The sequence below is a fragment of the Frieseomelitta varia genome, unplaced genomic scaffold, assembly GCF_011392965.1.
Source record: "Frieseomelitta varia isolate USP_RPSP 00005682 unplaced genomic scaffold, Fvar_1.2 scaffold_464, whole genome shotgun sequence".
Lineage (NCBI taxonomy): Eukaryota > Metazoa > Arthropoda > Insecta > Hymenoptera > Apidae > Frieseomelitta > Frieseomelitta varia.
In genome coordinates, this window is record NW_025110217.1 from 51,029 (window position 1) to 64,773 (window position 13,745).

Here is a 13,745-nt window from a genome sequence, read left to right on the forward strand (position 1 = left end):
CGTCTCGAAAAACTGCAGGTTAGTCGCATGACAGATATTGGCTTGACAAGACCTATGGCACGGAAGTTCCCGAGTACGACCGACTAATTGCGAAAGCCTTCAGAAACAACAACCGTCGGCCGTAAGTAAACGCTATTGTGATTTCTCATCGTTTTATTCGCAAATACTGTACATTACTGATCTCCTGCCTGTCGCGATAGCGAATTTAACGCTAGATTACCACATTGTGCGCATTTTTTTTATAGAAAGTCTGACGAGGAATCGGAAAATTTCGTAGAATTTTCTCGAGGGTTGCTTCCGAGTCAATACAGCTCGTACATAGGTCGTCGTGCGTCATGTCGGTTCTGAACTCGTCTTCCATTTCGTCGATTCCCCGTCGCGTTTCACAACCTTGTATCTCGCTGTAACTGCGAGATTTTTTCGCTCGGCCGACCAGTTTTCGCTCGAATAGCAGTAAAATTGAGCAACGCGTGAGTGGTAATCGAGTGTTGTTCGCGAACATCTACGCAACTTCCACTTTTGACATTTTCGTCGGCGTGACTTTTGGCGTAGGTTCGTTCCCTTAGCTCCCAGCATGTTTCCTATCGTATTCTCGGCTGTGTACGTTTCATATTTTATTCGAAGCAATTTTTTCTTTTTTTTTTTTTTTGCAAACTTCATTCCGAAAGTAACGATTTCCAACGAGTTTATAGTAAAATCCCCTCCCCTGTGTCGTGTCCCGTTGTCTCGCTTCTTTTCAAACGAGGTTTTGAAATTAGTACGTTTCCTCGATTGTTGGTCACTTTCTGCTCAGTTGCAAAATCGACTTGTTTATTTTAGAGAGAGCTATGCATGCTGCTTACGTCAATCGTTCTTTCAACGTTACTCTATTCTTTTGCTCGCCTTTCGATTAACCGTGTTTCTCTATTGTTGCACGGATTTTTTTCAAGTTTCAAGCGAACAATCACGAAATTCACTCTTGACACGCATGATCTTCCATTTCGATTTTACACTTGATTACCCCTCACTCCTCCCTTGGACGAAATCACAAATAATTTTCTATAATAAATTTTCTATTGTATCGTTTCTTACATATTGGAACAGCCAGCGCTATGGTTTGTACGCCCATATTGGACCTATTTTATTAAATTGGAATTTAAACATTTGGTTTTTCATTTTGTTCGCTTGGTTGTACAAACTTTTCGGAAACGGAAATATATATTTTTAGACAGTTCCACAAACTTGATCAATGTAATCTCGACTCGTGGAAAAGGACAAAATACTGAGAGTTTTTGTTCGTTGAAAGAATTGCGAGATCGAAGGGTCGTAACAAGACTAGAAATTTTTCTTTAATTAATTTATCGTGCTTCTGTGTAAGTTATGGAGAAAAGTGCTTGTTTCGATGTTGGTTACATTTTGGTACATTCGTTTTGCGATGGATGCGGAGACAGACTTGTAAACATACGTATGCAGGAACCACACGCATGTATTCATCGATCAATGTGCACGCACACATAGGCGTGCACAGAATCAACCAGGCGTACACTATCTCATTTTTAATGTTTCGGAATTTTTATCAAAATAGATAGCTTTCAGGCTTCCGATTTTATATATAATATTTTATATCTAAAATTATAATTCTATTTCTTTTTTTTTTTTTTTTTTCATATTTTAGATTTATTATTCATTAAATCTCTGCTGCTCCATTATTACGTACTATGAACAAAGAAACTAGGAAATAACGTTACGCTAGTAATACCTTGTAATTGACATTCTAACAAAGGACAAATTTTTACAATCATTTTCACGAATGTTCGAATGTTATTTGTTGGAAAAAAGAAAAGATCGCAGAAAAGATACTTTTGACTTCAGAAGAACTAATCATAATTTTATTTTCGATCCATTGTTTTGTTTCTTCTTTATCGTTAAAAAGTTTCATCAACGTATCAATACGTGTTATTTCTTTCTTCAATTTTAAATTAAAATGCCTTTTTTTGTTTTTTTTTTTTTCGTTTGTCGAAACGAGAACTGAATTAGAATAAAAAAAAATTTTAAAGCTTTAACAAGATTAGTAGCGTCGTGATTCGCTTCAAATCAATCTTCAAGCGAGAATGTAATTCTCTTTGACGTAAATAAGTTTGTCACCCTCTATTTCTATAATAGTACATTAACGATTACAACCTCGAAACGTTTAATACTTGAGACAGAGGGGGGGGGGGGGAGAAAGAGAGAGAGAGAGTGCGTTACAACGTGTGCACCCATGGCGAACGGGTTTATCGTGCGTCTTTAAATGCTCGCTCATATGATTGTTCCTACGTCGGACGTGACGACCGTGTGCGGCCTCTTTGTTACACCAGACCTAAAAGCTTATCGTACTATGAATAGACGTACAGATTTTCTTTCAGTTCAGTTCGTGTGGTTAATTTACATTTGAATTTTAAGCTACATACGTAGCAAACTCTATCATTTATTAGAAATTTTTAGTAAATTCGACGCCTATGCTCATACGCGTGTGTCAATTACACGAACAAAAACAATGTATAGTTTGAAGAAAAATATAATTCGATTTTAATTGAAACATCGAGAAATGAAATTCCTTAAATAATCGCCGTAAAGCGACGTGGAAAAATTTTAAAGACAAAGGATTTTGGATCTTCTTTCTGCAGTGCTGTCTCTGGCAATTATCGTTTACAATGTTGGTATTATCGCGGATTTACATTCTATTTTCTTGCTGTCATTTTAGAGTTCGTTTGGAATGTGAAGAATAAGTTTTAGATAAGCTCCTTCAGATATTTGCTTGAAAATTTCACTCGAATCAACGTGCATCATTTTCTTTTCTTTTTGGCTGGCTGATCTTATCCGTTATCAGCCGTCAAAAGTTGGCAACCTTGTTCTAAGTCGTGGAGAGCAACCGTCACGGCGCATCAGTGACGTGTCACGTGAGAACACAGAGAAATGGATGACAGAATATTTGAAGTATTCGAAGAAGAATAGCAACTGTTCGCTGTAAATTCCATTGCTATCGCTTTCTCCATTCATGGCACGTGGCTCTCTTTTTGCATATAATTTTTTTTTTATCTCGCTACCGTTTCATGTATTAGAAATATCAAGAATGCTCTATTTTCGTTTCGTTTAACTAGGATTTCGCATCAGTATTTTTAATTTTAATCACATTTGTGAAGAAGTAGTATAAATAATAGCTAGTTATAAAATAATAGCTTTTGTAAATACATTTGTAAAGACATTTTTGTAGAAATAATTTTTTCTATTTAGATTATTTCTCTGTATCATTCTGCGATAACAACATTTATTTATGAGTTTAAATTATGAATTTAATTGTACATTTAAGTTGTACGCCCTATTAGTTTCGTTTCATAAATTACAAAATTAGTACGACTTTTTTTAAAATCTTGAATTTTCGCTATTGCAATTCCAGGATTTCGTGGACATTTAAATCATGGAATGCGTTCATTATCTTTATTTCCATGCAAGTTTTATCTACAATTTACAATAAAAAAATCGACATTGTTAAATATTTTTAAAGTTTATTACACCAGAAAAAATTGCAGACAATACGTGAAAAAAAAAGAGTTAATTGCGTAGTTATAAAAGTGTTTGAAAACAAATTATCCGTTTGTTAGATACAATCCAAGTATTTTCACATATGTGCTCAAATTTAAGTTTGAGCGAGATAAATTTAGAGCTGCTAAGAAATTTCGTTCATTATTTTAGTAATTGCATTGGTCAAAGTGCAAAATCTTCGTTTATTTGTCTAACAAAGAAGGTAATACAAATCTAAAAGGAAACGAGATGGAATACCTGTTTAGTAGTGCATTAAAGAAATTTTCAATGTCGGAACATGTTGCAGACGGTGACCTTCGTCGTGCAAACTCAAAGTAATACTTCTTAAGTCGCGACGTTTCTGTATATGTACATGCGTGAGTACATACATATTCAATCGCATTTAGTTTCCGCTTGTACCGCTCACGAGAAGCCTTGCAATCGTGTATTGATATTCCAAAATTACGTTGTTCAGTCTAATTCTTTATTCTCATTTAAAATAGCCTAAAACAATATCATGCATGTATATCTTTTATACTGTACTAATACTGTTAAAAATTTCAATCGAAAATTATTATTCTAATCGGAGAAAAAGCTCGTTATCGATTCATTTTTTTTTTTTTTTCTTTTCGTCATAAAATACATTGTTACAGAGGCAAACAAACCGTCCAAATTCTAACGTTGTATCAAGTTTATAAATGTATGAATTAATTGCTCGTTTAAGCTCGAATTTATAAATTTCCATGCGTTCTAATCGTTATTAATTCAGTCTAATGTTTCGTTCCCCATACAAAAAGTTTCTTTCACGTTAAAAAAAAAAAAAGAAAAAGAAAAGTTGCAATCCACAAGAAACGAATATTGCACAAAGAACAGTGCGTAGAATTGATATTGGAATCTGTCTTTTTTTTTCTTTCTTCTCTCTTTTTCGTTTCTGAGACAAAGCTATTCTCCGTTTTCCTCGATTTGGCAGCGTGTAATTGAAAACAGACCGAAGGTTTTCCAGCCACGCACCCTAAATACATGGATCGCTTAGTAGAGGCGGTCGGAGACGACCTTAGTCGAAGTCAGGACGAAGTTGTCCGACCTCGCCCGATCTGGCTGACGATAGGAGCCGAGATCGGTCGAGTTGAGACGACGGAAGGTTCATTGACCATCTGACCATGAGCCGCGCCCCACATACGATCCTCTCCACGTTTATCGTTCACGGCTTTTGGTTGTTTTGTTCGTAACCGACACCTCAAGATCAAAGCCGTTTCCCTGGAGAAGATCCTCGTCCTGTCCTGTTGAAGACCTTCACTTGTGAGCGCAACAAGGCTGCACATTGTTAATCCGTGTCTCTCCTGCCGTTAGAAGTTTCATTCTTATAAGTAGGCTGCGGATGTTTGTTAATTTGCGAGGGATTTAAAGGTCCAAAAAAGGCACGCAATACGTAACAATGTGTAAATTTTATTCAAAGTACACAGTGGTATTTTTCACAATGTCTAATAAGTAATATTTGACATTTTTTTTTTCTAAAATATCTAACAAGTCTTTGTTTGAATTAAGAAAACTACGAGTTTGTACGTATAAACATCTAGCAGCCTAATTATAAATTATAATTTGTTTCCTTTTTGTTACTATTATGTACAATGGATGGAAGGAATTTTACTCTTTTTTTGTTCTTTTTTTCTCTTCTTTTGATTTGTTTCAGTGTGATTTTGTATTCCATATTACATTAATGGTGAATTTGTACTTGTACTTGAATTCTAAGTTATGATTTTTTTTCATTGTCAGATGCAAATGCTTTTTCTGCAATGTTGAGACACAAACAAGGAAGATCTATGCTCTCCATGTTTACAAAATAAATTGTACATGTTTGAAAATTTAATTTCTTTTCCTTTTTCCTGGGGATAAATTTGTACTGTACAATTTGCATAAGTATTATGTGTTTAACGTATTGAAACAACTTTTTTTCTTCATTGTTTTTCCCATAAATTGATCTTTTCTTTCAAAAAAATCTTTCATAGGAATATTTATTTTATATACATTGTTATATAAGCAATATCTCTATGGCTTATGTAACTTAAATAAATTCTCTACATTATGGTAAACATAGCTTATATAATAACAATAATAATAATAATATCGTACACGTGATAACATCAATCAGATTTGATGGAAAAACAAAAGGAACGAACGAACGATAACTTATGTTTAAAGTATCTTAATTGCATGTTGTGTTGATACATTATTTTTGTGTATCGTTAGGTACAAAAGGCTGTGATATTAATAGCCAAATATGAGTGGTGCAGCATGCATGTAAGCAAGAAATGATTAATAAGACAACATGTATTCTTATTGTAACATTATTTTTGTTTTAGCTTCCTAAAGGAAGATCTGTGTGCTGTGATTTATCACTCAGGGGGCCGAAACACGCGCAACAACGGACAACCCCACAGGACCGGGGGGTGCTTCTCGTGTCTCGGGAGGAAGGTCAGGGTTTACAAAGTTACCTTGACTGTAACAGTCATACCTACACCAGCTGCCTCTTTTTACACCCAATCAATCCTCCGTGTTCGCTATCACTTTTAATACACTGAAAATTAAAAAAATTCGATGCCTTCCAGGGACGATATTCGCTCCCTATCCACTGAGCAACGCTGGATCCCTCCTTCAACTGTTAGACGCGATGCACTCACCCCAGAAAGCAGAAATGATCTCATCTTTAGAAAGGTGCGGGGTATTCTTAATAAGCTTACGCCGGAAAAGTTCGCAAAGCTGAGCAACGACCTGCTCAACGTTGAGCTTAATTCTGATGTGATTCTCAAAGGTGTCATTTTTTTGGTGAGTAGCAAATATCAAAGAGTGCAACAGTCATGCGAGTACTCGTCAATCGTAACAAGCAGTATAATTTGTATAATTTAACGTTTACAATCATCTGCGCTTTCAGATCTTCGAAAAAGCACTTGATGAACCCAAGTACAGTTCTATGTACGCACAGCTGTGCAAACGGCTGTCTGACGAAGCTGCAAACTTTGAACCGCGAAAAGCACTCATTGAAAGTCAAAAAGGCCAAAGCACATTCACAGTTCTTCTTCTCAACAAGTGCAAAGACGAATTTGAAAATCGTTCAAAGGCGAGCGAGGCATTCGAAAATCAGGATGAACTTGGCCCAGAGGAAGAGGAACGCCGACAGGTGGCCAAGCGTAAAATGCTTGGCAACATCAAATTCATCGGAGAACTGGGGAAATTGGGGATCGTGTCGGAAACGATTTTACACCGTTGCATCCAGCAATTATTGGAGAAGAAAATGCGAAGGAGATCCAGGGGGGACACTGCCGAGGATATCGAATGCCTCTGTCAAATCATGCGTACCTGCGGCCGTATCCTTGACTCGGATAAAGGCCGCGGACTCATGGATCAATATTTCAAACGTATGAACTCCTTAGCAGAGAGCAGAGATCTTCCTCTACGCATCAAGTTTATGCTGCGTGATGTTATTGAGCTACGCCGTGATGGCTGGGTACCACGTAAGGCTACCAGCACTGAAGGTCCAATGCCCATCAATCAGATCCGCAGTGATAACGAAGAGTCTTCAAGGGGAAATGGCTTCCATAGACGCGAGGATCGCCTCGGAGCTGAATTTCTAAGAAAAATGGGACGTGGCGGATTAGATATGGACATGATGGGAGGTATACCGTTAACTTCACCGTCGTTCGGCATGCCATCTCCATTCAGCCCCAACGGATTTTCTGGATCTCCCGGGGTTGCTTATGGTCGTCATAATCAACGTAACCAGCCGGGTTACTATCAGAACCAGAATCGTCATCAGAATAACTATCAAGGGAAACACAATCAACAGCAACATAATTCGCCACAAAACTTTAATAACAGTACGTATCACCTTAAATATTTCTTAAATATCTCTTTACTATTTACTAAGACCGTCCGTTTTAACCGATTATCACCGTTGCGTTACAGATAGCAATAAAGAACAATTACGCTTCAATAAAAATAAGATGTTGATTGGACATCCGGAAGAAGTTTCACTAAGACCATCAGCTAATTCTATGATGTTTAAACAAACCAATATCAATCCCAACCTACCTCTCAACAGTGGTAAGTATCTTACATTAGCAAAATGTTTATCGATAACTATCATGAATAGTTAATAATTTTGTTGAAAAAATCATAATGTGTACGATTCAATTGAGCTTAAATTGCATGGTAGTAAACACGGAACACGTACAGTCAAGCAATTTTTAATTCATTATTTCGATTAATAGATCTGTTCACAGGACGAGCATCGGAATTACCTCTTCTGCGTACTAGCACATTGAAACCCAGCTCGCCATTATTGCACAAGGAATTGTCACCAGCGATCGTGATAAAGCAAGGTCCTGTCGACAAACGAGAAAAAGCTCGCGATAGAAAGGACAAAGGAACTTCTAGAGAGGAGATACTGAAGAAAGTGAACTCCTTGATGGATGATCTTGTTTCTCATACGAACATGCAGGATGCAATAACAGCTTTTCAAGATCTTAAGATACCTGAACGATTTTTACGTCATGCAATTTATACGTTATACTCTAATACATTAGATCGTGGAGATTCTGAGCGTGAACTCGCAGCTAAACTGATAGTTGAATTGGATAAAGCAGACGTGATCACTGTACAACAGATACATGAGGGATGGAAAGAACTAGTATCCAATATTCCAGAAAAAGAGAGTACTGTGCCTTGTGTAGCTTCTCACGTTGCCTTCTTAACAGCCAAGGCGATTGTGGATAATTTAATTCAATTAATCGATCTTGTTGCTGTGACAGAGAACGGTCAGCATCATCCGCTGTTTTTACTTACACTTCAGCAGTTACATAAAAGCCAAGGCAAAGCGAGACTCACACAGATTTTTAACGAGAGCAAGGTGAATCTTATTAGCCAGTTACCCGAAGCAGACAAGACGAAAGAAAGACTTGCGGAGATCTTGGAGGACAGAGAATTGACTTTCCTTTATCCACTTCTTAAGATCCAGGGAGATATCTGGCGTCAATTAGAATATGACCCAAATCCTAATACTCTTTACAAATGGATCAAAGAAAAGCTAGAACCTTCGCATCATTCTGATTCAGAGTTCATTAATGCTTTGATGAACGTTCTTCTGAAATACATTACACAGGTTAGTGTGTAAAAAATTTATTTAAATCGTTACTTTATATGTTACCGTAGTTACTAACTGTGTGTAGTCTTTTTTTTATACTTTTAATCTTCTCAAAAGCATTATAAAGCAATATTATTGATACCTCTTCGTCTACTTGTGTCTAACGTTTTTAAAATTATCTCTATTTATTTCTGTTTGTATTAGGAAACAATACTGGCACCTGGTGTTGATCCTTCTAGTGTAGGCAAATCAGTAATAGATAAAGAAAAGGCATTACTGGAAAAATATGCACGTCTGATGCGTTTACTCTTCGTCGATATAGAGTCTCAAGTGACAGCCCTGCATGCACTTCAAGCATTTTGGTTCTCGCACAATTTTCCAAAAGGGATGTTATTACGATGGTTCGATGGACTTTACCGATTAGAGGTAATTGAAGAAGATGCCTATTTCAAATGGAAGGAATGCGTCACTGATGCTTATCCGGGCAAGGGTAAAGCGTTATTTGAGGTAAATAGATAATATCGCATCAATATTTCAAATTTTATATATGTTTCTCTGAATTAGCACAACAGTACTACTGTTACACTAATACAATACGATAAGTATTATTTTTAATATATTAGCAAAATACCTTTTTGCTATAAAAAGTGTACTTAATTCTCTATATGATCAAAGATCTTAGTACTTTTACGCTATCTGTATTTTTTAAACTGTTAAACAATTGCATTGCACTATATAAAATGCCAATATAATTGATACATGATATATTATTATGACAAATTAAATTTAAAGAATGGTATATTAATTAACAATTAAATGATGTAGGTCAATAGTTGGTTAACATGGTTAGATAATGCATCCACGGAAGAAGAAAGTGATGACCACAACGACGATGACGACAACAATAAAAACTACAGAATGCAAAAACTGTGAGAAGAATGGAACGTTCTTCCAGCTACCTATAATTTGGAATAGGATTTTGCTATCTATATTATACTGGACCAGGCGGTTTCAGTTTACTAATTGAGTTGTCTCCATCCATTGCCACAAACATCTTTTTAGTCTGTGTCAAGCCCTCGTTCAAAGAAGATGAAGAAGATGAAGAAGAAAAGGACTTTACAATCATGTCCGGAAAAAAAAACCATCAGTAATATGGAAAACATTACAATTTGCAGCCCATCGAGGGGTTTGCAGCAGACTTTCTAAGGAAGAAGTTTTAGAATGTTTTAGATAATTGAATATTGATATGATTTATAATCATATTGGGCCAGCAGATATATCAACAATCGCCGCTGTATGAACATCGGTGCAGAAAGAAACAAGAAAAAAAAATTAGTCTGGTGATTTGTGTTGTCAAAGTTTTTGTCTAGTATTGTGCATGTGTCACGTTTTTGTAAGTCTTTTTGTCCGCGGCACCAGCGAGTCGCTTGTTATCTCTGTGTACCAGCTTTTACATTTATTATGAGGAATTATTATCTATTATTAACTATTATATTATTATTACTATTATATAATTCATCACAACAGTCGAAATACATCTACTTTTCCTAAAGAAACAAAAAAAAAAATATCCATCAGAAACAGAGGACTGACTCAGTAATATAATATACGTATAAAATGCGATTAATTAATTCTCTTTAGAAGCTATAACAAACAAACAAACAAAAAACGAAACAAATGAATTTATAGATCTTGAGAACCGAGAAAAAAAAAAAAAAAAAAATACTGAGTCACACTTATATTATAACACATAAATCAACCAAACGTCATTTTTGCCCATGTTATCTATATTTGCTGCTCCATTAATTCTACTCTAAAATACTAATCAATAACAACCAGCAGCCAACATCACAATTCACTTTAACATAACATAACATAAAAAAAAAATTAGTGATACGACTAAATCGTATATAAAAATAAACATACCTTGGTGTAATTTATTACAGATGGCCCCCTGGTTGTTCTGTCGATGAACCAACAGTCACCTTACCTTCTTTTCCTGCCTGTAGTAGTCTCTCCTAACTAGAATTCTACGCATCGACATACAATCTTTTTTTTTAATTAGTGCGTAACCTTCAAACCGACACGATGCCATAAGTTCGCCTAAAGAAAAGTTAGTGCAATATCGCAGTTTTTTCGTGATCGGTGAGAGAAGAAAAAGCAGGCATTAATTTAGACTTTCGTACATTTTTCAAAGGGCGCGCTCGAATTTTGTTAATTTCGTGAACGTAATACGTATTACACATTTAATTAAATGTAAGAATTTGGATATTTTTGTTTATTTTTTAAAATTATTTATCTACAATTTTTCAGAATGATGTGTGTACTAAAGGAAAAAAAAAAAGAAATTAGTAATTGTCACGTTATTTTCTAGTTTTTGTTGCCGTGTTGAACTAAAGTATTGAATTAAACTGCATTTCTTTCCCTCTCGTAATCAAGGCATCGTCAGTCCAAATACCTGTGTTGATTCGATCATTGTTAAATTTATTTCCTCCTCGAATACACATTTATCGTATGTACGCATCATTCGCAAAATTAAATTGAAAACTCGGAAAAAGATTTGCATTTTGAATTTTCGTTTGTTCGTTCTAGAAAAATACATTCAATCGTTGGTATATGGATTAATTCGAATTGTGTGTATCAAATGTGTATTCAGTCTTTGTTTTATTTAATTCTCAGAGATAATGACTTGATCCTCGCTGCGAAGAATCAATGCCAATTTGAAAATATTCTTTGTACGTGGAATATATTTAATAGTGACATTAGTGTAATAATATTTTAATCGATATTTGTGGTATACTCGTTGCCTTTTTTATTATAAATATGAAGAATCAGAAAAAAAATAATTACCCACGTAGATAATAATTCAGCGAATGATCAATATCGATCGATTGATAATTCAATTTTTCAACCGCTATGTAACATGCGATATTGTACTTCAACTTTGTTAATTTATTTTTATCTACTTATGTTAATTATAAATTAATTGAAAATGAACAAAAAAAAAAAAAAGAAAAAGATGCAACGTACGAATCATGTATAATATCGTCAGTATTATTTCTCACGTAATGGATTACATTATAATCATTTTTAATTGATCATAGACATTAAACTGATAAGAAATCTCTTTTATCTTTATCAATAAAATCTGTTCCTAGGATTATCATCTTTACGACTTTGTGTCTGTCGTTCTCTCTTTCACCATTCGCTACTCATTTTTACGATAAACAAAACATTTACGAAAGTGTTAAAATTTTTTCATTAAAAGAATTATTTCTCATATTTTCAAAAAAAAAATTTTTTTAATTAACTATGTTGTCGAAATGTAACACCATTTCATCGTACTTCTTAGTTATTATCCAAACAGTCTTGCGTAGATATCAAAGTTCTATCCCTGGTCTTTTTCTGATTATTTAGTCATTCTTTCGATCGTCATTGGTATATTTACGTGACGATTTTAATAAATGCGTACAGCATGTGCATACACCTTATTAGCATAAGAATCTCTCTATTTACAACAATGAAATCATATTTATCTTCATTTTACACGAGTCGCCTCGAGAAATGTGTACTATTTTCGAAAATCAATTCTAAATTAGCGTTCCGATTTTTTCGTGCATATTTTATTTTTTAAAAATATTCGGACATACGCAAATACATATATACGTATGTAATAGCGATACTCCTGTTCAATTCCGTCTTGACAATTTATGTAATTCAAGTAACACATTTGGAGAAAAAAGGATCACGTTATGTTAACGATTTACGCAGAGAGTTTTTAATCAAGTTTATTGGTCAACGATTTGCGATCGAGCGATCAGATCAACAATGAACAAACTTGGGAAAAGGACAAATTTGTTTTTTAAATTGACATAACGTATGAGCGATGAAATCTTTTAAAAAGAACAACGTAGAAGGCATTTGGAGTACTCTCTTTCGCAATACTTATCTGTTTCATGAATACGAGTCGCCCGATATCTTTCTTATGCAAGCGTATTTCACGTAAAAATGATAATCTATTCCGAAAATATTCCAATTGACCAAGAGTACGTGACTAAATTCAACTTATATAATCGTACTTGTTTGTAATCTGTTCGAAGAACTCGTAGAATTGAAAATATTAATTAATTAACAAAACAAAAATCGAGATCTTTAGTTTTTACTATTGTTGTTTGCTCTTTCCTTTCGTTGGATATTTACGGCAAAAAGGGTAAAATTAAAGTTTCAAGCGTCGAATTGTTATCACTTTAATATACAAAATAGCACTACTAAACTCGTAAAGCAAACTCGCTCAAAGTAGTTCGAAAGGAACATTTCTCGTACCAATATTCCTATTTATATACTGCACATTTAGAGATGTGTGTGTATATATATATACATTCAAGAATGAAAATAAATAATACAAATATACGGAGATATATTTGAAATTTATCAAGAAGAAAAGATCGACAACTTCGACTGAAATAAATAACTACAGCTATAACAAAAACTTACTATTAGAGAAAGTGCGTTCGGTGTATATTATTCTCTCTGCATGCAATATAGCATTACACGTGTTTGGCTCTAATAAACAGCTGTTTATTTGATATATGTGTAGAGCCATTTTTAAAAACACAACTCTGCATACATATAAACAAATTATAGTTAACTCTAATCCTAAATACACGACGGTATTTCAGCGATTCTCTTTGTTTCTCTACGAGCGTTTCTTTATTTTTTAATCTATCTTACTAATAACATTTACATTAAACTGATGTAACATGTTATCAACTGCCTGTTATATATATATAAACATATATATATATATATATAAACGAAATATGTGTAATGTTTTGTCGTAGCGTAAAAAGTTACCTTGAATACATTTGTTACTTTAATCTTACCTTACGAATGTGTCATTCTTCTTTTTTTTTTTTTTTTTTTTTTTTTTTTTCCTTACTGATCCCCTTATAACAGACTTTTGCCGCGAAATCGATCAGACAAAAACGGATTTTAATGCTATCAAAAAGAATATCGTTCTTATATAAATGTCGTTATCGTGTCGAGGATGATTGATAATTTAATTTAG

At 34.4% G+C, this 13,745-nt stretch overlaps 1 protein-coding gene across 3 annotated transcripts; it reads left to right on the forward strand.

Moving 5' to 3' along the window:
* Nucleotides 1–11: 11 nt before the first annotated feature.
* Nucleotides 12–11,962, forward strand: LOC122532702 (eukaryotic translation initiation factor 4 gamma 2). Of its 3 annotated transcripts, none has more exons than XM_043661715.1 (8): nucleotides 12–121; nucleotides 5,901–6,012; nucleotides 6,147–6,363; nucleotides 6,470–7,412; nucleotides 7,501–7,638; nucleotides 7,806–8,695; nucleotides 8,882–9,184; nucleotides 9,503–11,962. In XM_043661715.1, the coding sequence occupies exons 4-8, from the start codon at nucleotides 6,509–6,511 to the stop codon at nucleotides 9,608–9,610; spliced, it is 2,343 nt and encodes a 780-aa protein (XP_043517650.1). In that variant the 5' UTR covers nucleotides 12–121; nucleotides 5,901–6,012; nucleotides 6,147–6,363; nucleotides 6,470–6,508; the 3' UTR covers nucleotides 9,611–11,962. The 3 variants fall into 3 exon arrangements, with proteins under 3 accessions (XP_043517650.1, XP_043517652.1, XP_043517649.1); XM_043661717.1 differs by lacking the exon at nucleotides 12–121 and adding an exon at nucleotides 534–552; XM_043661714.1 differs by lacking the exons at nucleotides 12–121; nucleotides 5,901–6,012 and having other exon boundaries at nucleotides 6,136–6,363.
* The last annotated feature ends 1,783 nt before the right edge of the window (nucleotides 11,963–13,745 follow it).